At 48.3% G+C, this 27,224-nt stretch overlaps 1 protein-coding gene across 1 annotated transcript; it reads left to right on the top strand.

The window, feature by feature from the left end:
- Window positions 1–1,321: 1,321 nt before the first annotated feature.
- Window positions 1,322–26,956, top strand: LOC135244938 (suppressor of cytokine signaling 5-like). The gene is made up of 2 exons (XM_064317630.1): window positions 1,322–1,783; window positions 25,152–26,956. Exon 2 carries the CDS (start codon window positions 25,169–25,171, stop codon window positions 26,852–26,854), a length of 1,686 nt encoding a protein of 561 aa, XP_064173700.1. The 5' UTR covers window positions 1,322–1,783; window positions 25,152–25,168; the 3' UTR covers window positions 26,855–26,956.
- The last annotated feature ends 268 nt before the right edge of the window (window positions 26,957–27,224 follow it).

Genomic DNA, 27,224 nt, shown 5'->3' with positions numbered 1-27,224 from the left:
AATTACAACTTCAAAGATGATGACGAGGTGAGGAGCTGGTGTTCTTTTCCACAGAATGCCCAGGGTGCCTTTACAGATGGGGCTGTGTAACAAACAGGATGGCGCGATTGAGACTGAATGAGATACGGTGTGATAAAATGCGATATGGTGAGTCAATCGCACTGAATAATCCTGTCTGACTGCTGAGCAGGTGATGTATTGATGACAGCAGCTGAAACCCCCCTCTTCCAGCTACCGTTCCTGAGCTTTTCTGCTGTCTTTGTGTAATTTAGTCCCAGTTCTGCATAAGGGCTGAGTCTTGGATTATGGCTGCAATGTATCACTATGACCTGGGGTAAAAACAGAAAAATGTGCAGGCAAAGAGAGGGAGATGGGGAAGACTATTTATTAGTGACATATGTATATATGTGCATACATATATATATATATAAAGAGAGAGAGAGATATAACACTGCATTCCAGTTTTATTTTGAAATAGAACCCATATGCTACTGCTATCCTTTTTTCTCCACCACGCTATTAATTTCTATTCCAACAAGTGGTTTTACAGTTTCTTGATTTTGAATTGCTTTGCTATCTCAGATGTTCATGATAGACCATTCTTTTCATAACCGCCATGCCCCGTCATCGTTTAAAATAACCTTTTTTATGGTAAAATTGACAGATATTCACATGAAGTCACATTGTTGATGAGTAATCTCTTACTTCGCTGCTATATAATTCATTCTGGCAGTGAATTATGACCAATTGTGCAATAACCACTGGCTGAAGACATCCCTTAATTAGTGGTCCGGTCTGCAATGTGAAATCAGCACAGCACAAAACTCAGATATGCAGCTATTTGTAGCACATTTAAATGACCGAGAAACACAACTCAAAGGCTTATTTTTAAGGCAGTTTCTTGTAAGGGACCTCAACTCCCTATGTTGTACGAATTACACCATTAGTTCTGGCACATTTTGTTTTAAAATGAAAAATGGTAAGACCAAGGTAGGCATCCAGTATGTAGCCTACAAAGACCAGAATCGTGGTAATTCACTCGAGCATCAGCGAGCTCAATGCAGCTGCTGTAACAGACCAATTCGCCCGGCTACATCATCATTTCCTCTGCGTGCAAGTAGGTATCCAGGACCCGCCCACGGATACCTTTCAGTACAGTACTACGTTGTCTTCGATTTAGGCCCCTGCTGCATTCACTAAACTTTTTTAAATCATCCTTTGCATTGCGCTCTTAACTCCGCACGCAAGCCCCATTTTCACTGTTCCACGTTTCCAAGTGGTTGCCAACTAACCGTTCAATTTTTCTATTGGACATCTTTCCCGTCCGTCACACAGGTCTACTGGTCCAAGTCTTTCCCCATCCGCAGCTCCCGTCGGAAACTCAGCCTTGCATTGCTTTTCCCATTGGAGTCTCCTGTTGCCAGTCAATCCACGCCTGCGTTTCAGCTCTCCGCCTCCACAATTCTTCTCTCGGCTTCGCTTGGCGACCGTCATATTGGCTGTCAGGAAGAAGGAAAGACCACGGCGAAAGCGGACCGGTGGTCGAGCAAGGGGGACGCGATTCATTTTCCTTAAGTAACAGAAAAAAATTCCATCTCGGTTACGACGGAGCTGTCTAGATAATATGTGTTAAAAACCGGCCACAGGAATGAGAAGAATCGCTGTAGTTTCCCTTGTTTTATTCGCCACCGCGAATCGCCAGGGGGATATGTGCTCGAGTTCTTTTAGCCATTTTTTGCAGACAAAAGAGAGCGGTTAAAAAGGAAGACAAAAGAGTGAAAAGGTAAGTTGCAGACCTTTTTAGTCTAAATGTATTGCCGGTCACTGTTTTTGATTAGTGCCCTAAATAAGGTTGCGTTACCTAGCTATTTCACATGGTTCTCTCCACGTAATTTCGGAGCCGAATTGGCCAACTTGCTTGTTAGCTTGCTCGCTAACCATAACCTCACGCTTGGAAACTCGGAAAAATTTCAGCTTTATGCGAGCTTGTAGTATGACCAGTAAACTGATAAATTGGCAACAATATACTTATATAGTCAGTTTAATTTAATTTTCCTGTGGCCCAGCGACTTTCTTTTTATTGCAGGCTTAATATTCTTTAGTTAGCTACTAGCTAACTGGGAATTGTATCCCATACACTCCTGGGAAAGGCCGCTTATTCTCTGTGTCGGATGTTGCTGGCATCCTTGGCTTGGCTAAGTGGTCTAGGACTGTAGACTATTTGCTGCGATTCTTTAGAAATTCTGTAGAAATTTAGTGTTAAACTTAAATTGCTAAATATTACGAGAATGCACATTCTTTTGGCACCGTTGGCTATATTGTATAACTACCATTTAGCCAAACTATCGGTGTAGTGGTCGTCAGGTAACCCGCTAACTTGGTTATCGTAGACTAAATTTGGAGCGTTAGCTAGGTTGATGCTAATAGAACTGTCAATCTAAGCCGATCACCCTGTGTCTTTGCTTGTTTGGCAGTTGGCTAGACTATTGTAGCGAAATTCAACATCTGCAAGCATTAAAGGCAACATTAGTTGTATGATTTATTTGGGTGGATAAGCAGCAAACCGCTTGCTAGGTAGCTACCAAAGTTGACTAAGCTAGGGTCTTTGCATCTGAATGGTTTTGATTTGATATCATGCAGCTAGCCAGATGGGTTGTGTGTCATAGTAACGTTAATAAATAGCTAGCATATATGGCCTATGTTGCATTAACTTGCTTGCTACATGTGGTAGCTAGCTGGGGGAGGGCTGTGTAATATTTGTAATATTTTTGGGGTATTCTGTTGGGTGGCTTGCTACTGGCAATGCTCAGCAGCCAGGCCTGAGTTCATTGCCTGCCTAAATTTAAGAAGCTACATTTATTTAGTAGGGAGAGGACTATATCGAATCGGCTAGCAAGGCCTAGCCAGAATATAGTAAAAAAGTCGGAGCTTAGTTGGACATGTAGCTGGATAACTCAACTGTACCTAACCGATAGCAAATTTGGACCGGGTACATTTCTGTCTTGCGTAATCTGTGCATTTGTAAATTTGGATGAGCGCGTATGTGCATTTCTGTTCTGTAGCCAGCGCGCTACGGCGTTGCGTGGTTTTTGGGCCAGGTGTGAGTGACAAAAGTGAACGGGAGGCTGCTCTGGTGCCCTCGCCTCTGGAGTGGAGGCAAGTGGTTTTCGAATAAGAAAAAACCTGCATGGTAATTCTGGGAACCGGCGTCATTGTGGGGGTTTTGCATGCCAAAGAGTCCGACAGCTTTAATGGGGTAACGTTATGCCGCCTGTGTCTGCGAGGGAATCAAAACCTGGTGCCACACCGCCCATCTCTCTGAGAGAGAGACACTGCAAATATCTCATTTACTCCCGGCAGGGCAGAGACAAAACTTCCTCCCCTGGTCTTGTTCATTTTCAAGCTACGTCTGAGATCATTACCGTCCCCAGGGAAGGGGTGTGTTGCATTGTGTAGGAATGGGATAATTGCACTATCAGACTCAAGGCTTCAATTTTTACCATCGTTCCATTGTCTTACTTTACTGACATTTAGCAGTCTTAGAAAGCACCCCGAGAGAGATTTCCTGTTCGTGCTCCTCGTATTTATTTGCGGTGCTCTCAGACGTCAGATCTTGAACGTGGGGGTTTCATTTTAAAGCTACCACATCACCAAAGGACCCAAAACCACTCAGAATTTGCAGAGTTGGCGAGTACAGTTGGCTCTTGCAAGTGTTCAGACCTGCTTTCGAACGTCAGTAACCACCCAGTGGTAAATGTGTCAGGTCGAGGAGTTGCGTTATTAAAAAGCTGTAGCTGTTCAACTTATCAGGATGAGTCACGTGTTTTTGGCGAAAGCGATGCCATGCGGCTTCCCCACAGTCCGGAGGGAACGCTGACCATGGCGATGCCTGTAATGGCCAGGAGACTGGTGGGGCGGCACTTTACTGACCACAGCACTGTCTGTGGTGGGAGGGTATCACTTACCTGTAACAGCCATATCCCCTCCCTCATCACGTGGTAGTGACTCTTCTGAAGGGTTGAGTACCTGCAACCTCCTGTTGCACAGACCTCATGCAGACTAACTGCTCATCTCAGCCGGTGGATTACAGTACAGAGTACTGGCTGGCCAGACGCATTTCTGGTCATCCTCCCACTGGTGCACCCCGTCCTGAACAGAGGACGTTGCAGCCATGAGCCGTATGCACTGCCGTATGACAGTGGATTTTAAGTGCCTTTATATGTAGTGTATGTGAGTGAATGTGACAGAGATGTGCGTCGGCTCTCTCGCCTATATATAAGAACAGTTATTATTTATAGGAAATATGAATGTGTACGACGTGTATGTGCTACAGTATGTAAATGTATGAAAATGTTGCATGTGTACAGACGTGTGCACTGAGGTGTGTATGCGAGTGGATCTTTTTATATACGAGCGCCACATCTGCTTGATTATTTGGGGAAGCGTTTTTGGAATGTGCCCGGAGTTCCTTTGATGCCTAATCAGAAAGGAGCCGTCCGTAATGAGGGCACGGCTCGGCACTGCCCTGCAGTCGCAGAAACAAAGTCAGCGGGGGGGCGATGAACTAACCCAGCCTCGTGCCACACTGGCAGCGTGGTGCCACGCTAACCATTTGGTCTGTTGAAGATGGCACCCTGGGTTCCTTCTTTGGGGGAGGGGTGGGAGTGGGGGAGGTTTTCCCAGATGCCATTTCATTGGACATAATGAGTATTTGTACAGCAGCTTCTTAAGTGCTTGCCCTGTAACCCTCTGTAGTGAAAACCTTTTCTCTGGGTTTAGTTTTATATGCCTGGCTTCAGATTTGCTAAACATCTTTTTGGGGTTAAAATGCACGTGGAACCTTCAAAATCTGCTATAACGTGCATGTCCGGTTTTATTTAAGTGGTGCATCTGCATGGCGAATTGTCCCATTCTCAGCACCAGAGATTATAAATTCCAGTCGAAAGAGGTTTTTTTTATTTCCTGAATGGCCCTCATGGAGGAGTCCCTGGGATAAGTGTGAAAAAAAAAAAACCTACCGGTTACCAGGTTACTGGAGACAGTGGATTGGATAAAAGATGAATAGGAGCACGTGCCATTTCAGCATAATATGGTCTCGCCATAGCACACGCTTGTGTTTGGTTTCTTGCTCATTCAAATGTGTAGTTGGAGCTTTCCCCACCATGGTCCAGACCTTTTTGTGTACTGTCCCTTATTCTGAAAATGATGAGCATTACCCTGCACACTCAATACAAGGTTTTAATATCATTAGAAATAACTGCACAATGTTGTGGTTATGTCCCTAAATAGATTAACTTTTTTTAAAACTTTGAGTGCTTACTAAAATTTACTTGTAGACAATTCCCCATTAGACAAACAGCTTGTGCTCATTCTTTCACAATTGTTATGGTAATTTGTGGCATTCCTGATGAGCACAACCACAACTGACCTGGAAGCGTGTCAAGTTCAGCGCCCCAGTTCATCGAGTTCGGATGTTGCATGGTGACAATGATCACAGACTTGACTACAGATTTGGTCATTTCTTTCTGGGAGTAGCCCAAGATCCTTGTTGAAGAAAGATACTGAAACAAAGATGTTACTGAGCAAATCAAGTCCTGGATGCTATGAAATGATTGTTTCCTCATCTCACCTTGAACATCCTAATTGAATTTAATTAAGGTTTGAGGGCATGGTACGCAGGGGTTGACCCTTAGTTTAGCTTCTGAGAGGATTTATGGTCATTGTGCTCTAGTTGTGAAATGAGCAATCTTTTGGGTTTAGGATGGCCCATGCCATTTTCCCTGTCAATGCGACACCATCTTCTGTGTTGATTGGTCCTTGCGTTCTTCTCCTGGAGGATGTTCCTATTGTGTTCTGGAGAATGGTGCAGACGGTGAGGTCAGCGGCCTACAGACTGAGTGCAGCGCTGCCGATCAGGGAAGTCCTCGCCAAACTCAAGTGTCTGCCTAGTCCAGGGGTGCATTCCAGTCGCATTTTTTTTACCTCCTTGCTTTCTTTATTTGCATCCTTTCCTTGCTCCTTGCTCCACCCATCGGAGGATGGAAGGAAAGGACGCAAGGACGGAGGAAATAGTGAAATGGAATACACCCCCGATTGACATTTCCCCTCTAAACCTTGTGCCTAGTCTTTTAAAGGTTATTTTGGGAGTGGTAGGTAATTTTTTGCATTGCACCCTACATTGTACTGATCATCTGGGAATTTCCACTAGAAATGGTCCATGTTTGCTGCTGGTCTTGATTTGTTCTCTGTGGTCCGAGCTACATACCTAACATTGAGGGGTGTGAAGGTTAATGATGTTGAATATCATTTATTTTTTACTTTGAAACACCACCTTTGTCTCATGTGATCAGTTTTATGCTACCTTTCACAATTTGATACTTAATAAACTTTGTACTTTTTTGTTGAGAAATAAACAGACTTATTTTGGAATAAGTTGTGTACCTGTTTAATTAAAAAAAGTTTTTTTTAAAGAGGATATAGCCTATTTTTTAAATGGATTACACTATGTTTTGAATCGAGTTCCTCTTTAAATGCACCCCACAAATTAGAAATGCTTTCCATTCCACTAGCAAATGAGTACATGCAGTGACCATTAAGGATATAGCCCAGAAGTGTTTTTTCCTTGAAAGAGTAGTATGTACTTTAGAGGGCACTGAGGCAGAATGAAAATTAATTACAAGCCTACATTTCAGCAACAGGAGGATTTTGGTTTTCTAATAAAAATTAAGATTGTTCAAGATGCCAATGCTATTTTTTAGTGATGAACAGGGGGATACACTTTGTACGTTTTGAGATTCAAGTATTCATTCACACTCTGCCGGTACATATGGATATTGGTTTTAAATGCAATTTTTAGTTTAGTTATTTCAAATGAAATTTAGCGCAGCCAGAGTTGAAATCGGAGTGTTTCTCATTTGTTGACAAGGTATGTAATAGTATTTAATGTGGCATGTTTAAAAACTTATAAAAACCTCCTTATGAACTGAGTGTGGTCTTGTGCCCAAAAATCGGCACTAACCAATGCATATTGTTCAGCAAATGTTATTGCACATAACTATTCTATAATGTCAGTGTATGTAACTGGTACACTAGTTGGGTGGGGGCTACTTGGGTGCCACATGGCATGTTTAAAAGTGCTTTCAGCCCTGAGCTCTGTTGAGTATCCAGGTGGGTAGAAGATACTGGTCTGCAGTGTCCTGCCAGGCTTCCGTACTGCCCACACTCCTTTACCATTGGGAGTCATTGTTGCATTTTGTTCAGTTTTTTACGCTCTGCATGGGAGTTTGTACAAGCAGTATTGTTTTGCTAAATGGGGCTGACAGAAAGGCTTCTTTCTGGCATTCCCGAAATTCTTCTTAAAACGCATCTCCTCTGCAGTCGAAAGGACCCCCCTGTTTCATGGAAGAGGCTCACCAGCAGAGCGATTATGTGGATGGAAGGTCATATGGCCTAATCTTGATTCAACTGAAAAGTCATTTTTTATGCCACTGAGCTGTTATTTTGGTCCCTGGGCTTACCTAAAACTGACTTTAGAAGTACCATCTAAAGTCACTACTCTGTGATATTTCGATCAGCCCAGTTAAAACATGGACTTCCCTCTCACAATTAAATCAGCGTTGTCCTTCTCATTATTTTCTTGAGCTGTGTGTCCGTAGAATGGTAGCTCTCTTCCTGAGTTCTGATCATAATTAAAAATAATGGCAAGCCAAATTGCTTCATTGCCTGGTGACAGTGTGATTATGTTTTTTTTTTCCTCCATATTTCTCAGGTAACTTGTTGCTGTGATACTTGTATGTGGAAAGTGCCATATGTCATGTTCTGTGTGGTTGCACTTGGATGGGCCCTTCTACAGTGAATGCTGGCTCTTTTATTTGCGTCACTTTGCCCATACAAAGAAGTCGGTGGCCTCTAAGACTTTGTTTCAATATAAAGATAATCTACATCTTAACCGTGCTCCTATGAAGACATTTTTACAGATTGTTTAGAATAAAAGCTGATATTTTGGACTTCTTCATTGTCCTCTTTGGGCCTGAGGTTCAGACAAAATGGAGGATGTCAAAACAATCATCAAATGGTTGTGGTGGAACAGTCTGTAAAAGCACGAGATATAACGATCAATTTAATTTGAACTGGTCACCATTTCCTCTGCAGCTATGCAGGGCTTAAATTAATTTAGCCTCTCCCCGCTGAAACATTGGGTCCTTCATACCCATGGTCTGTACTGGGGCGGCACTGTAGCCACACCGTAAATACTGAAATGTGATCTTTGTCACACATTAGCTTTAGGCTTGGACGAGCTGCAGGGCTTACCCGGTGACCCATTCGTTTGCAAACCCGAGTACAGCAGCTGTGCTGGAATGCTTCATCTGTAGAGACTGTTTCAGGGCAGGAGGTAGAGAGTTGGGTTCTTGTGAGTTGGCAATGTCTCCTTCACTCGTGGATAATTCGGGCAGTAAAAGATCTGTTTACGTCACCGTCACAAAATTGTCTGTTATTCTTCTTGTCACATGTTCCCATGAACCGTTTCCTAGCGGAATTTAGTAGAAAGTTTTCCTTTCTACTGAGGTTAATTTAGAAAGGGGGGAAAAAAACTTCTGTTTGCTTTGAAAGTATTTCACACAAAAAAGGAGCCAGCTGTTGAACCAGAAAAGCGAAAGCCTCAGAATTTTGGTTACAGCTGAGTTTCTTAACCTCCCCTGTTCCTCCTCTGCAGGGGAAAAAGCAAATCTTAGGAGACGGTCCATATGTTCGCTCATATGCCAGGAGGAAATGGCCAAGCCTGAAAGGTGAAAGCTCATCTTAATGTCCTGCCAAGGTTCAGGCTTCTGCTTTTCTACTAATGTGGAATAACAGATGGAATTTCAGGATTGCCCTTTGGTAGCAGTGGAAGGCAATATGTTCATATAACAACCATTTAATTCCAGTTACATTTTCATCTTGCATTACTGAAAATACATCACTGAACATATTGAATAAATTCTCCTGTTAGATGATGAGGAACACTTTCAAACTTAAAAATGACTAAATTCCAGTGGCTCATTAAAGGGGATGTTCACATCTGCTGTATGCATGAACATTTGTCATGAGAGAAGTAGGCCACCCCTTTAAGGAGAAAGAAATGAATAAACAAAAATGTTTTAGTCTGTTCATTCCGTTTTAAAAGCATGCTTAAATATTGTCATGTAAGAAGAAAAAATAAATGATCTAATTATTGTAGACTATATCTAATATTTAATCGGGAACCAAATAGTTTTTCTGGTGACATGGATGAAACATGTTCATGGATTGGTTATAGTGCTGGCTGTATATCACCGTTAGTCTTAAAATCCCCTTTACATGAAAGTATTCTAAATTTGGGCTTAAAGGCAGGAATTCCGCACCACTGTTATGGAATACAGTGATTTGTGAAGATACCAAGGCATGGGGTATGGCTTTGCTTTGGCTGGGAATGGTAACACCCCTGCAATAAATCTAGGAGACAGTTAAAATGATTTCGGTTTGTAATTGAGCTAAAATACGATCTTGAGTGAAAAAAATCCTACCTGCTATTACTGCTACCTTTTCTGCGGAGAGGGCCGTGGTTAACTAAATACTGGGGTTTGGCGGCGTCGGGCTATCGAGGGTACCATTTACGCGGGATTAGTCGTGTGTGACGATGCACGGGGGAGCATGCCCCAACGACTGTATGTAAGTTTCTTACAGTTTTAGCGCTGACTGTTGGTTAGCTGACCAGCTTGGTTGACGTATAACTAGGCCACGTGCAGAAGGACCCCTTTCAGCCATATAATGAATCACGGCTGCATCAGTTGAAAATGTACGTAATTCTACGCCACAACAGCATTACGTCGCTTAGAGTACGCTGCTGTCGGTCTAGCTTGCGGTCGCCACCATTGTAATGTTCAGGCTGTCAGCTGAGCACTGGTTTAACCCATCTCAGAACGAGGCCGCTAACATTAGCTTCCTGCTTACGCTTGGAGTCTCAGTAATTCCACTCCACTTGCGGTCCATTGGACCTCCTACTGGTTTAGCTTTATCACTGATGCAATGTACTGTAGGTAGGTAGTTTTCAAATCTGCGGCAAGGCGTAAAAGCAGCATTTTCTGCTGTAGCTACCGTTAACATGGCTGATGCTAGCCAGCTCCATTTCACTGTAGCCAGTAGATTCAGTTGGCTGATAGTCTGTCCATTGTCTTTTGTGCGCAGTAAAATGTCCAGTGTCAATTCAAACTCTTAACAGTGTTAATTAAACTCTTAGAAGATTACGTTTGGTCCAACTCTGGAATGTGGGACCAAATGTTATATCCATTAAGATTTGAGTGAACACTGGAAATATTACTGTGTTTATGGCTATACAACGCTGTCTGTTCAGAGGAAAGTTAATGCTAGCTAGCTGCACAGAAACTAGTTTGACAAAGTTGCTACAACACCTGCGGGACTCATGGCAGTGCTCGGTCGGGTAGGCCTTACTAGTCTCTGCTGCAGGTTTGGAAAGAAGAGTGTGAGGTTCAGTGGGAAACCCATACAAACTGAGTCGGTGGAGGTGAGGATGAAGAGCAATGCGTTATAGTTGATGATTCTGAATTTGAGTGCGAGCAGCAGTCTAACATTAGCTGCCTGCAGTGCTTACGAGCTACACTGGTCTCCTGTTGATGACCTAACCGGTCACATTTTTTTCCACTGTCCCTGCTACCACCGCCTTTTTAATCTCCTGAATGAGAGCGAGGAAGGAAAAGTGCGCGAGTTACTGCCAAGATACACCCCTGTTTAATATCGCGAGCTACCCCAATCACATTTTTCGCATTTTTTTCTTTGAAGAAAAGAGCCAAAATCACAACTTGAGTTCCTCTTTAAAAAATGTACGGGATTCTTAATAAGATGTAGTACTTTACTAATCTTTAAATGTCTAAAAACTGAACACCTAGTCTGTGTGCTTCTCAGTTCATATCACTCCCTCAACTTGTACAGGAGAAAAATGTTTTATAATGAGAAATGAGGGCATGAACTAAATTTTTACGATTGTCAGTTGAATCCCCCACCACTATAAACTCTCTTTTGCTCTATATATGGAAAAATTTATAAATTTAGCTATACTACTAATTCTATTTTAGGTTATTCAGGGCTACGTGTTTGGCTCCTTGCTTTAGGCCATGATTAGGTTGTGTTGTGTTCAGCAGTTGAGAAGGCAGAGACCTGACTAACACCTCTGTGGTTAACACTCTGTCTCTCCGACGGTTTAGGTGTGGCTGTGGTTTTCACAAGTGAGGGGATGATCTGAGAAATTGGACTTCACCCCCCCCCCCCCCACGCCTTGAGTATTGTTCCACCCCCTTTACCGCTCCGTCCCTCTTGCACCATCACATGATTATTTTCGCTTCGCTGCCCTCCTGATGGGGAACTTGAACGGACCGTCTCGTAAAGTGCGCTCCGCTCGCGGGTTTGGGCTGCACGCGGGCTCGCGGGCAGAGGGGGCCGGCGCTGACCTGCGTTTCACCCCTCTGCTGATCGCAGCCGAGCAGCTAGCGGGGCTGATCGTATCTCTGCAGATACCTTCAGACGTGCGCTTTCAGGTGTGGCTGGGAAGCGTGCCGCAGAAATGAAGCGCGAGCCCCTCCAAGCGAAGCGGCGCTGTGAACGTGCGGCTGTGCGCTGCTGGGCTGGGTGCGAACCCGCAGCCGCTTTCTGTGAGAGCGGGTCGAAGGGCCCGTCTGTCCACACCCAGGCCAACGGTGCCGCTGAACCGGAGTTACCTTCGCTGGTTTGCTGGTGTGATGTTTCTGACTTCCGGTTGGAGCTCCTGAGCCGCAACGCATGAGGATGCCGTGTGTATATTTGCGATGTGTGCAGCTGTGGTCGGTGCTTTTGTGATGCCTTTAGGACTATTGTGTGGTTATGTCATTGCCGGGGTTATTGTACGTTCATATTTTATGCCGCGCTAAATGGCAATGCAGGTTAATTGTCATGAAAACTGGCTTCCATCAGTTCCGGCTCGGATGCTTAGGCCTTGTGATCTGTCTGTCTGTCTGTCTGTCTGTCTCTGACTGTCTCCCTCGCTCCCTCCCCGCCTCCCAGACTAATGCTGAAAGGATTGAACACAATGCCAAAGGCGCAGGCCAGGGGGTTAGGAAGTGTGAGATTTCGCAGCCTTCCACGGGGCACGGCCATGCCCTGACCCCCAGCCCCCCAGAGAGCACTGGCATTCCTCAGTCTGCAGCTCCGATTGTTCCGCCGCGTAATTGGCTTAATAATTCCCTCCCCCTCGTGTGTACTGGAGCAATCTGGCTGGTGGAGGATGTGGTGAGCTCCACCCCTATACGTTCAATGGTTTGAGATTATTAAATGCACTATATGATGTATTATGCATATCATTTTATAATCTCATTCATTGTAGAATGATACTTGATGCCTTTGAAGATAAGCAGCTGGTTGTGCTTGCATTTGGGTTGAAAAGGTAACAAGGGGACAGTTGTAATGTTGTGTGCTGTTGGAGCATGGGCTTTCAGACTCAATTCCAGGGGACCCATGCATATGCTGGTTTTTGTTCGTAATTGCAGCCTCTAAATAGTAATGGGCTGTTAATTGTCCTTAATTAGACACTTAATATCTGCTGGTGATTTGCCCTCTTGAGGTCACGTTACTACGTGCTTTTGTAGGTCCTGAGGCGTAGATGTTCCACATTCATGTCCCTGGACTTTGAATCAGTTGAAGATGGATGCTTTAATCTTCTGCCATGTGCTTTATGGCAAATGATTCCTTTGAAAGACGCTTCGATTTGATTTTAGACTGGCAGGTGAAATTAACGGGGCTCTGGTTGCTGAAAGTGTGGCCCCATGGTCACTAAAACGGAAAAAAGAACCAAAAGAGTTCAACCGTGCGAACAGCAATGAGCCAAACCTCCATTTTGTCAGTGAAGTGAACGTACAGAATGAAGTTAGAATTCAAACGCGCTTTCAGCGGCCTAACTTGATCAAGATATTGGCCGTGACAGAAACGAGCATGGTTTGGCAACCCCCAGGAGTTGCAGAACCTCTGTGTTAGAGTATGGTGTCAGTAAAATGTAATCTAATCTGTGCTGGCAGGTTGCTGCTCTGTGCTGCGAAATGCATGACCGGTGGTCCTCTGCATTGACACACCAGCTGCGGGTCTTTAAGTAGACTAACCCATCTGCCCACACGTTAGAGCTGACACACACACACACACACACACACATGGGCTGACTCCATAAAGGCTCATTTATGCCCTGTCTTTCGTTGTGAAACTCCAGAGTCCACCTTTATTTAAATGTGGCTGTCTCTAGAGCACATGTTTGCTTTTGTCTTGGGTATCGTCAAGCTCCATGGAAAGTATGATCACAAGTGACGGGTGGAAGTCCTATTTCAGCGTACTCCAATTGTCTGTTGTGACTTAGTCTCGTTTGTTTTATGTTTTTTTTTTTTTTTTGCCTGTTGGTTTGTTCTGCTCCACAAAATATTTTTGCTCCTGTGACCTACTTAAGTTTCTAAGTGGTTATAACAATAAGGACAAGTAAATGACGGTTGTGTTTATCGTTAGCATAGTTTTTCTATGGTGTTTAGCTAACGACTTGGCGTGCAGTGCAGTACAACACACGAGAAGCGAAAAGACAGACCACACATTATTTATATTCTTGTGACTATTACTTCTTTAAAGTAGTTGTGACACGGTGCAGATGCCATCCTGGCGTGGTACGCCTCCCCGCCCCCCTGTGCCCGCCCGCGTGCGGGTTTTCCTCTTTCTCAAAGACCGTAAGTCATCGCAGACAGACATTCAGCTGGAAACTTGTGATTAAGTTACAGTTCTTTTTCTTATTCACAGAAGAGAGAATGTAAACAGGCTGTGGACCGCATCACGGCACAGTCCACTGTGGGCATTCAGGCCCTCAGGCCCGAGTCTCATTGGCTGTTCTCCGGAGCCCCAGGGGGCGGGGTTTTTAACAGGCCAGGGTTTACATTAATGTATTTGACCGAATGCCAGCCTTTGATAGGTTACTTGTTTTGAAGGCGGGGTTTCACTTCAGTTCCAAAGAGCATTTAATGTAGGGCTGCAACAATCAATCAGGCCGATTGATTTAATCAGCTGCCAAAAAATATAATCGGTTTGAGTTTTGTCGCTGTGGATTTTCCCTGTAATGGCGTAAGATCATTTCACCAATGAACGAGCGCTTCTTATCGCTGTGGGGAAATGTCTGTGATCGCGCAGCGGTCGCAGATAAACGGCTGTCCTTCTCAGAGCATGATTATTTGCTTCAGTGTTTTTGGGGGGTTGGGTTGGGCTGTGCTTATGAAATGACCCAGCAGCAGAGACGCCGGTCAGTGCTGAGAGGTGATGAAATTCTGGCAGGCATCGTGAGGGACGCTCGACCGGGCACGGGTCAGGTAGGCCGCGGTGTGGCTGGTCTGCACGCAGCACCAGACCCCCCCGCCAAAGTACAGGGGAGGGTACTGAAGGGGCAGAGAGTCTGCGCTGGTCTGATGTTTCCAAAACAGCCATTGGGCAAAGTATTCTTTCTTTAAGTTTTTAATTAATTTTTTTTTTGAGAGGGCCTAGATTTCCTTCCTTTTATTGCAATGTTTTCAGTGTTCAGCTCTGTCCTTAGCGGTACCGCGGCCGCCCCCCAGCCCCCCAGCCCCCGCCCCTGCCGGCGTCTTCCCCCCCCCAGCACCGCGTGCTCTGTGGCTCTACGTGCCGTTTCCAGTGCTCCAGCCGATGAGGTCGCTGCCACCGCTGCCCTTTCTTTGTGTGTGCTCCTTATCTGCCGATCCGGCGTAGCGGTAGGCCCTGCACACAGAGAGAAACCCCCCCCCATTCACCCCCCCGGGGGCCGCAGGGAGTAGAACTGAGGAAAGGATACCCCTCCCTCTCTCTTTTGTTGAGCTCGAGCTTTTTTAAAATTGAAGACACAGGGAGGAAAATGAGAAAATGGTGGCGGCGGCGACGTGTGGTTAGCCCTCCTGTGAAGAAATACGGCCAATGTGCTGTGGATATGTCTGCCACATTGCTGGGGGGGGGTGGGTGCTGGAGGATTTGGTGGTTTAAATGATATTAATAAAGCCGTAATCGTACTTTCATACGTCCGTTCTGTTCGGTGGAAAAGGGCGCTGTAGAGTGAACGCAGTTGTCCTGTCCGTTGGGCGCCGGCGTCAGTACCCTGCTCTGGACAGGCCGTTCTGAAGCATGGAGCCAGCGCACGTGCGCGCAGGAAAATCCGTCCAACTCGCCGATGTGGACAATTGTTGCACTATAAATAAACTGCCGGTTTAACCTCTCGCCCGGGATCGCTGCACCACTCCATTGATCCGCTGCTGCTTTGCCCAAAGCCGTTGGCCGAACATGGGAGTGAGTCCTTGGACGCGATTGCGTGGGTTTAATAAGACTTGGAGTCGCTTGCATGTCCCTGTTTAACGGCGCTGGAGTCTAAGCTATATTTGGGCTGTTCCTCCAGAATGCCATGGGGACCTGCGAGTGCTGCCTTATGAGCTAGCAGCCGGAGTGTGCTTTAAAATTCCAGCGGAAGAACTGCCCTGGATGTTCTTGCACTCGACGATGGCAGCCCCCCACCCCTCACCCCCACATGTGCTGGTTCATATAGTTCTTTTTCTTGAGAGTGTTTTGCGATGCTTTAAGTTAATTGCAAATAATGAAAGGCGTGGTTGAAGCACTGCGGTTAGTTTGGCCTCTGTCTCAGTCCATCTGTCATTTTGCAGTCCTTGTAGCTGACAGCCTTTAATTCCTCTCTCTCTCTTTCTCACCCTGTGCCTCTCTCCCCTAGGTTGAAAAATTTAGGAGCTCATTTGATGCATCCCAATTAGGAGATGTACTCCCAAGTGATTCTTCCAGTTAGCACACATCACTTTGCAGGAACAAATGCTAAAATGGGGCTGTAGAGCCCATAAGGTGATGTGTGTAAGCACGGAGTGGGGGGAGTAGGCTAGGAGTGGTGTTGTGGTTATCGGTTCTGATGAGTTACAGCTTTTCCTTTATTTATTTGCTTCTTTTACAATATTTATTTCTTTCAGTGGGTCTTTTAAAAACAGTTCCTTAAAATTTGTTTTTTTTTCATTCTAAATAAATCGATACACTGTTTTTTCATGACTGAATTACTGATTGTTCAGGATACATTGTAACTTTTTTCTGAAGCCTTAGAAGGAAATGTAACTGTGAAACTGCATGCACGTAGATTTAGATGCTTATTTCTCTAGCAAAGTAGATCCTGATTCTGTGATATTCACAAATACAATCTCCGCAATAGAATGCTTATCTAAAAGGGCCTGTGAGCCCCTTCATTTATGGAGAGACTCTTAAATGCTAAAAGCTCTGAAAGTAACCAATTAGTCTTGTTTTTCATTTGTCTTGAGTTACTGTTCATAATAATAATATTATTATTATTATTATTATTATTATTAATAATAGATATCCCAGCATTGTCCTTTTAACATACCCGAGGCATCTTTAAGAGATTAAGTACGTGTCTTAAACAGGTTTATATAACTAGGTAAATGGGGTAGAGCAGCTGGTTTTGTAAGAACGTGTCCTCTGTCAGGTGGGTGTGTGGCTGAGGGCAGCGATGTGGATCATGTCAGTAACTCCTCTCATCGCGTCTCAACGGTTACTGGGAGGCTGTTAAACCGCAGAGGAGCTGCAGGTGGTACTTTCTCTTTCTGCCATCCGCCGCAAGGGGTGGGAGATTGCGGAAGGGCGCTTCCTGTTTGGAGAGGAAGTGGTGCCGCCACTTGGAGAGAATGGGAGGAACAGTTGCGGGTTTCTCTAGAACAATGGCGCTGGACCCTGTGTGCGTACGTGGGCCCGTGCGTTTCAGGGCTCTCTCTTCCCCTCAGCAGAGTGATGGGGCCCTTGCAGAGGTGTCTTGGAGCAGAAACTAGCTGGGTTTGACTGGACCTGTGAGATCGGTGGGCGAAGGGATGGAAGCTGTGGGAGTTGTGCTGGCTCAGGCTTTAGGACTCATTTAGGGAGTATTGCTGAGGCAGGAGGGCAGTTTCCATAGTTTTGCTGTTCTTTGGAGAGCAGTAGTTAAACTATATGAAAATGGATCATTGATGAACCAGCTGAGAGGCCTGGTCCGGCTCTCTAACCTTTATACTGATTTCATGAAGCAGGGTCAGTGCCAGACAGGGGATTCGCCCAGGATTACACTGGGGTTTCACATGAGGTATGGAGCCTGCCGAGTGTGTGCAAGGAAAGTGTGTGTGTGTGTGTGTGTGTGTGTGTGTGTGTGTAATTGTGTGAGAGAGTGTGTGTGCGCACCCACATGCCTGTGACTTTCCTATATTTTTTGAGCTGGTGGTCACCTAAGCCTGGGATTGGAGTCGCAGTCTCACTTGGGTGCGTGCACGGACACGCACACACACACACACACACACACACACACACACACGCATGCTGGAATGGAACACTGTGCCCGTCTGCACTCAGGGTTCCAGGCCTTTGGCCCGGGAGGCAGTAACTCTATATGGATGTGCTGAGTGATGTCACTCATTACTCAGCACAGGGCAAGGTGAGGGCTTTCGTTTCTATAGCAACGTAACCGCGATTGTGCGAATGATGTGCGTGCTTGGTACTGCTTCATAATTTTCTTCACAGTTTCTACTCTGCTGTTGAAAGCATAGGCTGTTTTGTAACAGTATTCAAACTAGCTCTGCCTTGTGACTATTCCCAGAAGGTGAGCTTATTCTAGTGCAGTCTACTGTGCACATTACATCTACATTGAAAATAAAATTAATTTTGAAATAATAAAAGTAAAAATAAATAAAATAAGGTGTGGGGGGTGTGCTGGTTTCCTTGGGGTGTTTTCCTGCTAGTTCAGCCCCCCAAGATGCCCGAAGGAGATGCATTTGTTAGGGTTCATTGAGATGGCTACATCCCTTCCACTAAATAGATTCACGAGTTTGCACACAACAAAAGAGAAAATGAGTGGGGTGAATAAGCGATCAAGATAATAATGCGTCCTAAAGCCCCTCCCACCCTATCCCTGTCTAGAGCCCCCCCCCACAGTCCTCCAGCGAGGACCCGCCCTGCTGCTGGCGTAGTCCCAGTTTTGCCATTTCCTGCCTCAGCCTAATAAGGAGCAGGCACTTCCTGTTCTGAACAGCAGGGATCTTTCACACACCCCCCCCATCCCTGGCTTTGAGTCATTTCAACATGGAGTACATCTTTTTTTAATTCTCATTTTTATGCAACAAATTAAAAGCTGCAGCCGCGTGCCATTTTGCTGTAGAGACCTACCGCGTGTTCTGGAGTTAAAGTTGCTTGAGTAATTGCTGCTAGTGCTCTCAGCGACTCTGGCATCCGCGATGAGGCTGCAGTGGGCTGTGTTACCGCGGCTACTGACCGCGCACATACTGTTCCCCACGTTACCGCGGCTACTGACCGCGCACATACTGTTCCCCACGTTACCGCGGCTACTGACCGCGTGCGTACTACTCCCCGCGTTACCACGGCTACTGACCGCGCACATACTGTTCCCCACGTTACCGCGGCTACTGACCGCGTGCATACTGTTCCCCACGTTACCGCGGCTACTGACCGTGCGCGTACTACTCCCCGCGTTACCGCGGCTACTGACCGCGCGCGTACCGCTCCCCGCGGTGGCGGACATGTCGTCCCTGGGAGTCCGCTCGGCGCGTTGTCGCTCAGTTCCCTGCCCTCTTTAAGAACAGATGCCCGCTGTTCCCGGCCTGACTACCCGGCAGCCCTGAGGAGGAGCACCTTTTCCGCACGGCTCTAAGTGATCTGGGTGTGGAATGAGCAGGGCGAGGCCCGGCTCCTTGGGTTGTTATTTTAATTTTATTTTTTCTACGTGGAGCTGAGGGAGGTTTGGATGGCACGTCCTCCGTGCCCCTGGTTCCCGATGGCACCATTATGTGATTTGCTTATCCCATAAAGCTGTGTGGATTTTACTGCCCTTTCTAATTTGGTGACCTAGTTGGCAATCGGTGAAGGTTTTTTTTGGGGGGGGTTTTTGAAAAAGAAAAAGACTTTGAGCGTAAACATGACAGTCGCAATATTTCACACGAGACTGGATTATGACAACAACCATAGCAGCAACACCGGGAAATGCTAAATGAAGGCAAACAAGCATGAGAGGAAAGAATTCACATGCAGAAATTAAAAGTTTTTTTTAAGACTGTGCCTATGGTAAGCCTGTAACGCTCTCATCCTGTAGCACACTCATCCTGTAGCACACTCGTCCTGTAGCACACTCGTCCTGTAGCACACTCGTCCTGTAGCACACTCGTCCTGTAACACACTCGTTCTGTAGCACACTCATCCTGTAACACACTCGTCCTGTAACACACTCGTCCTGTAGCACACTCGTCCTGTAGCACACTCGTCCTGTAACACACTCGTCCTGTAGCACACTCGTCCTGTAACACACTCGTCCTGTAGCACACTCGTCCTGTAGCACACTCGTCCTGTAACACACTCGTCCTGTAACACACTCGTCCTGTAACACACTCGTCCTGTAACACACTCGTCCTGTAGCACACTCGTCCTGTAACACACTCGTCCTGTAACACACTCGTCCTGTAACACACTCGTCCTGTAGCACACTCGTCCTGTAGCACACTCGTCCTGTAACACACTCGTCCTGTAGCACACTTGTCCTGTAACACACTTGTCCTGTAGCACACTCGTTCTGTAACACACTCGCCCTGTAACACACTCGTCTGTACACACTCGTCTGTAACACACTCGTCCTGTAACACACTCGTCCTGTAACACACTGTCCTGTAACACACTCGTCCTGTAACACACTCGTCCTGTAGCACACTCGTCCTGTACACACTCGTCCTGTACACACTCTAGTCCTGTAACACACTCGTCCTGTACACACTCGTCCTGTACACACTCGTCCTGTAACACACTCGTTCTGTACACACACTCGTCCTGTAACACATGTCTGTACACACTCGTCTGTAACACACTCGTCCTGTAACACACTCGTCCTGTAACACACACGTCCTGTAACACACTCGTCCTGTAACACACTCGTCCTGTAACACACTCGTTCTGTAGCACACTCATCCTGTAGCACACTCGTCCTGTAACACACTCGTTCTGTAGCACACTCGTCCTGTAACACACTCGTTCTGTAGCACACTCATCCTGTAGCACACTCATCCTGTAACACACTTGTCCTGTAACACACTCGTCCTGTAGCACACTCATCCTGTAGCACACTCATCCTGTAGCACACTCGTCCTGTAGCACACTCATCCTGTAGCACACTCGTCCTGTAGCACACTCGTCTGTAGCACACTCGTCCTGTAGCACACTCGTCCTGTAACACACTCGTCCTGTAGCACACTCGTCCTGTAGCACACTCGTCCTGTAGCACACTCGTCCTGTAGCACACTCGTCCTGTAGCACACTCGTCCTGTAGCACACTCGTCCTGTAGCACACTCGTCCTGTAACACACTCGTCCTGTAGCACACTCGTCCTGTAGCACACTCGTCCTGTAGCACACTCGTCCTGTAACACACTCGTCCTGTAGCACACTCGTCCTGTAGCACACTCGTCCTGTAGCACACTCGTCCTGTAGCACACTCGTCCTGTACACACTCGTCCTGTAGCACACTCGTCCGCTGTAGCACACTCGTCCTGTAGCACACTCGTCCTGTACACACTCGTCCTGTAACACACTCTCCTGTAGCACACTCGTCCTGTAGCACACTCGTCCTGTAGCACACTCGTCCTGTAGCACACTCGTCCTGTAGCACACTCGTCCTGTAGCACACTCGTCCTGTAACACACTCGTCCTGTAGCACACTCGTCCTGTAACACACTCGTCCTGTAACACACTCGTCCTGTAACACACTCGTCCTGTAGCACACTCGTCCTGTAGCACACTCGTCCTGTAGCACACTCATCCTGTAGCACACTCGTCCTGTAACACACTCGTCCTGTAGCACACTCGTCCTGTAGCACACTCGTCCTGTAGCACACTCGTCCTGTAACATCCTTACCACTGTCTGTAGCACACTCGTCCTGGTCAACACACTCGTCCTGTAACACACTCGTCCTGTAGCACACTCGTCCTGTAACACACTCGTTCTGTAGCACACTCATCCTGTAGCACACTCATCCTGTAGCACACTCATCCTGTAGCACACACGTCCTGTAACACACTCATCCTGTAGCACACTCGTTCTGTAACACACTCATCCTGTAACACACTCGTCCTGTAACACACTCGTCCTGTAGCACACTCATCCTGTAGCACACTCATCCTGTAGCACACTCATCCTGTAGCACACACGTCCTGTAACACACTCATCCTGTAGCACACTCGTTCTGTAACACACTCATCCTGTAGCACACTCGTCCTGTAACACACACGTCCTGTAACGCACTCGTTCTGTAGCACACTCGTCCTGTAGCACACTCGTCCTGTAGCGCACTCGTCCTGTAGCGCACTCGTCCTGTAACACACTCGTCCTGTAACACACTCGTCCTGTAGCACACTCGTCCTGTAACACACTCATCCTGTAGCACACTCGTCCTGTAACACACTCGTCTGTACACACTCGTCCTGTAACACACTCGTCCTGTAGCACACTCTCCTGTAGCACACTCGTCCTGTACACACACCTCCTGTACACACTCATCCTGTACACACTCGTTCTGTAACAACACGTCCTGTAACACACTCGTCCTGTAACACACCGTCCTGTAACGCACTCGTTCTGTAGCACACTCGTCCTGTAGCACACTCGTCCTGTAGCGCACTCGTCCTGTAGCGCACTCGTCCTGTAACACACTCGTCCTGTAACACACTCGTCCTGTAGCACACTCGTCCTGTAGCACACTCGTCCTGTAACACACTCATCCTGTAGCACACTCGTCCTGTAACACACTCGTTCTGTAACACACTCGTCCTGTAACACACTCGTCCTGTAGCACACTCATCCTGTAGCACACTCATCCTGTAGCACACTCGTCCTGTAGCACACTCGTCCTGTAGCACACTCGTCCTGTAGCACACTCATCCTGTAGCACACTCGTCCTGTAGCACACTCATCCTGTAGCACACTCGTTCTGTAACACACTCGTCCTGTAGCACACTCGTCCTGTAACACACACGTCCTGTAACACACTCGTCCTGTAACACACTCGTCCTGTAACACACACGTCCTGTAACACACTCGTCCTGTAACACACACGTCCTGTAACGCACTCGTTCTGTAGCACACTCGTCCTGTAGCACACTCGTCCTGTACACACTCGTCCTGTAACACACTCGTCCTGTAGCACACTCGTCCTGTAACACACTCGTCCTGTAGCACACTCGTCCTGTAACACACTCGTTCTGTAACACACTCGTTCTGTAACACACTCGTCCTTTAGCACAGCACACTGCTCCCAGGCAGCCAGCGTCGACGCAAACGCTGAGGTATTTATTTTCTCAGAGAGCGCGGCCGGATGACTAATGCTGCATGAAAATCACAGGGTGTGGAGGCGTCAGCCCGGCCTCCCTGTGGCCCCCGCAGGCTTCCTCTCGTGGCTTACCCCCCTCAGACCCTCTACGGTGGGACCGGGGAGGACTCGCTTTTTTCGGGAATAACTACCAGCTGTGAAGTTGTCGAGGAACTAAGCTCAGCCAGTAAAGATTGTCTCTGGTCCTGTGTGTCAGGCCTCCTCTCAGAATTGTAGTTTCAGAATGCCTCTCCGGTCCACATCCTGGAACCCAGGTTGGTTGCTCTCACGTGCATTGCATTAGAGTTCCAGAGACACGACTGCATTTTATTTACAAATCCTTTTTCAAGGAATGGGAGCACAAAAGGGACTGTGCTCCCCGGTGAATAAAAGTTCCCAGAAGTTTTGCACTCGTCACCTAAGGCCTGAAGTTGCTCATTTTGGCACGTTCCGCATAACTAGCTTTGCAAGCCAGCAGTCGGGGAGGAATACTTTTCTTTGCCCGACAGACTGCCTTGCTAGGCGATATTGCTGTTGCTGGATGCCTGACTTTAGCTAGCAGACAAAGCTGTGTCTTATGACCTGATGTTGGCATGTAAATTTCTAGTTTGTTTTACCATAGTAAACGTGCAGCTCTGAGTTCCCACCATGGCTTTGGACAGTATAGCTGGCTGTGTGTCTGCCAACAGAGCTTGATCCACTGCAAACATTTCTCTATTTGTTTTTGGTCTGGGAACTAGATGACCCTCTGATTCCTTCCAGGATACCTGCTATCTGAATTGTAGGTCCCCAGTTACTTTTTTTTTGTTCTATTTTAAAGCCAGAATTTAACTGAACTGTCAGAAATTGACTGCCTGGTCAGTGGAATTCCTGCAGGGATTTCTTTATGGCAGGTCAAAAAAATAAATCACAGATCTGTGACTTCTCCATCAGGTTTAATACAAACACGCGCACACACACACACGCGCGCGCCCACACACCTACACACACACTGACTCACACACTGACTCACACACACAGACTCACACACACACACACACACACACACACTGACTCACACACTCACGCACACACACACACACACACACACACAGGTATCGTTTCAGTCAGAGAGAATAGAAGTGTGTGTCCCCGCTTGCTTGGCTTCCTAGTAAAGAGGCTGGGAACGGGAAGAGTGCTGGATCAGGCTCAGTGCTGGCACTGTGTTCCAGTGCATACCAGGAGCTCAGCTGGGAGCTCATCCATGGGTCCAGTTTTAGCCCCGGCCCTGCGTCCCTGCCAGTCTGCCTGGATACACATCACCCTCTCTGCCCCCTCCCCCAATTACCACTGACAAACGGAGGAGATGCGCACACATACACACTCACACACACTCGCTCCTGTACACACACACACGCACATACACACTCACACACACGCACATACGCACACACACTCTCTCCCGTAAAAACGCACTCTCACACACACACACACGTACACTCTCACGCACACGTGCATACACACTCAGACACTCGCTCCTGTTCACACACCCACACACACACACATGCACATGCTCTCACACTCTCGGTCCCGTACGCACATGGACATTCTCACACGCACAAACTCTCATACACACGCACACACTCACGCACTCTTACACACGCGCACAGACACGCACGCTACGCACGCACACACAAACGTGTTACATACATACGTACACACACACACCAAAACTCGCATTACGCAAGCGCACACTCTCACACACACACGCACGTACAGACAAACATTCAAACTCACACAAGCTCACATTCTCTCATGCACACACACACACATGCACATGTAAACAGTCACACATGCACACCACATGCATGCAAAGAAAGGAAGAGACCAGGAATTTATACACATGCACTAGCAGACCCAGTACACACACATACACACACACACACGGTCTCATTAACACAGGATATTGGCTCATAAATCATCAAAGAAATGAAAAATGCATGTTGTCATAACTGATTCCCTATTCATGAATATCATTTTGTCAGCCTCTTTTTTTTCCCAGGACCTGGAATGGGGTTTTTTTTATTTGCTTTGCTGATAACCAGAGCTGACTCTCCAGAAGCCACGGCCACGGGGTACCTGGGTGTTCCTCACATTTCCCTCTATTGTGCCTGAAGTTAATTGGCTATGCTGATATGAATGAGAAGGCATTTTTAAGTATCGTTAAATCGTTTCTGATTGACCTTGATATTCATTCTGGAATTTAAAGTCTTGCCTCCTTGAGCTAGTCTGTGGTCACTGGTCAGGAATTGGCTGCAGCATTGGCTTGCCAGCGCTTGGAGTTCATGTTAATTTGTGGGATTTCTTGATGCATTTACTAGGAAGATGAGGATTAGTTTCTTGTTAGCTGTTTTGTTATCGACATTCACGTTATTTGGAACAAGCTATTGCGCATTGAAGTTTTTGTAACTTGCGTATATCCAATGGGGTGGTATTACTTATAAATAAATAAATATAAATAAATAGGCGGAAAATAAGCCTGCTGCAACAGGAACAAGGGCAGGAAGTTTAAAATAAATAAATTAATAAATAGTCAGGCCATCAATGACACCTGCTGCCAGTGTGACATCATAGTGTGACATCATAGTACCCTAATCCCCATCAGACTGGCCCTGGGCCTCTTTCTCACTCGTTCTCTCTCTCTCTCTCTCTGTCTCCCCAGGTCTCGGGCCCTGGTAGATGGAGAGAGTTGGCAGGATGTGGAGCACGCTGAAGAGCCGGTGTCAGACCCTGTTCCACTCGGAGGGCGGCGGGCGTGGCGAGGGCGCCATGGAGGTGCCCGACGTGCGCTGCGTGGTGGACCCCGCCCGGGGCATTCGCCTGGGCGAGCCCCTGGGCTCCAGGGCCACCAGCCCCGCCCGCAGCCTCTCGCCCCTCCCCCTGGTGGCCGACGCCCCCCCGCAGGCCCTGGGGAGGCGGGGCCACAACTGCGTGACGGACATCCCGCAGATCGTGGAGATCACGATCGACAAGGACAGCGAGGACGCGCGGGGGCCCGGGGCGGCCCCCCTGGCCCGCCGCGACTCGTACTCCCGCCACGCGCCCTGGGGGGGCAAGAAGAAGCACTCGTGCTCCACCAAGACGCAGAGCTCGCTGGAGACGGACAAGCGGCTGGGGCGCACGCGCGGGGGGCTGCCCCGCAGGGAGCGGCGCTACGGGCCCGGCCCCGCCCACGAGGCGGAGCCCTGCGCCGGGCGCTCGCTGCGCCAGCGCATCCACGACACGGTGGGGCTGTGCCTGCCGCTGCGGCCCCGGCCCCGCCCCTCCAAGGCGCTCTTCGCCTCCAAGCGCAAGATCCACCTGACGGAGCTGATGCTGGAGACCTGCCCCTTCCCGCCCGGCTCGGACCTGGCGCACAAGTGGCACCTGATCAAGCAGCACACGGCGCCGGTCAGCCCGCAGTCCTCCGGCACGCTGCTGGACGCCTTCGACCCCGCCCGGCCCTCGCCCGAGGACGAGGAGGAGCGGCTCCGCGAGCGGCGGCGGCTCAGCATCGAGGAGGGCGTGGACCCGCCGCCCAACGCCCAGATCCACTCCTTCGAGGCCACGGCGCAGGTCACCTCCCTGTACAAACTGGGACCAAAGATGGCCCCCGGGATGGGCGAGGGGTCCGGGGAGGGGAAGGGCGGGGCCGGGGGCGGGCTGGGCGGCGGGGGGGGCGCGGCGGGGGGGGCGGTGGCCCTGGCGGCGGCGGTGGCGGCGGCGGCCCCGCTCCCCGCAGACTGCGACTCGGAGGAGGACTCCACCACGCTGTGCCTGCAGTCGCGGCGGCCCAAGCAGCGGCACACGTCCGGCGACGGCCACGCCGCCCGGCAGGGCCCCTGGAAGGTGCACACGCAGATCGACTACATCCACTGCCTGGTGCCCGACCTGCTGCAGATCAGCGGGCTGCCCTGCTACTGGGGCGTGATGGACCGCTACGAGGCGGAGGCGCTGCTGGAGGGCAAGCCCGAGGGCACCTTCCTGCTCCGCGACTCCGCCCAGGAGGACTACCTCTTCTCCGTCAGCTTCCGGCGCTACAACCGCTCGCTGCACGCGCGCATCGAGCAGTGGAACCACAACTTCAGCTTCGACGCGCACGACCCCTGCGTGTTCCACGCGTCCACCGTCACCGGCCTGCTGGAGCACTACAAGGACCCCAGCTCCTGCATGTTCTTCGAGCCGCTGCTGACCGCACCGCTGCACCGCACCTTCCCCTTCAGCCTGCAGCACCTGGCGCGGGCCGCCATCTGCCGCCGCACCACCTACGACGGCATCGGCGGGCTGCCGCTGCCCTCCGCCCTGCAGGACTTCCTCAAAGAGTATCACTACAAGCAGAAAGTGCGCGTGCGCTGGCTGGAGAGGGAGCCCCTCAAGATCAAATAGAGACGGGGGGGTCGATCTGCTGGCGGTCAGGAGGACTACGAAGCAAAGCAAAAACTCACAAGTGTGCATACCTGTTCATCACCTGCAGACTGCTCTGTACGGGCATTTTCGGGGGGGGTGGGGTGGGTCGGGGGGACGGGTGGACGAGAGAGGGGTGTTATGTGGAGCTGTGGGGAATTTTTTGCGGGGAGGGTGGGTTGGGCTCGGGTGGGGAGGGTACAAACTAGACAAATACGTTATAATCTCTTATCATTTTAGTTATTACTTACATCACACGGAGTACATATAAGCATATATACCGTATACGCTCTCTGGCAAGCACACGTTTCTTCTGTGTCCAGCTCGTTTTAAGAGCGGATCGCCATTGGCG

This window comes from Anguilla rostrata, chromosome 18, assembly GCF_018555375.3.
Source record: "Anguilla rostrata isolate EN2019 chromosome 18, ASM1855537v3, whole genome shotgun sequence".
Classification (NCBI taxonomy): domain Eukaryota; kingdom Metazoa; phylum Chordata; class Actinopteri; order Anguilliformes; family Anguillidae; genus Anguilla; species Anguilla rostrata.
Note: the sequence above shows the minus strand (reverse complement) of the source record. Positions and strands in the feature narration are given on the sequence as shown.

Coding starts and splice junctions, on each gene's coding strand:
- LOC135244938 (XM_064317630.1), top strand. CDS start 25,169: ATGGAGAGAGTTGGCAGGATGTGGAGCACGCTGAAGAGCCGGTGTCAG.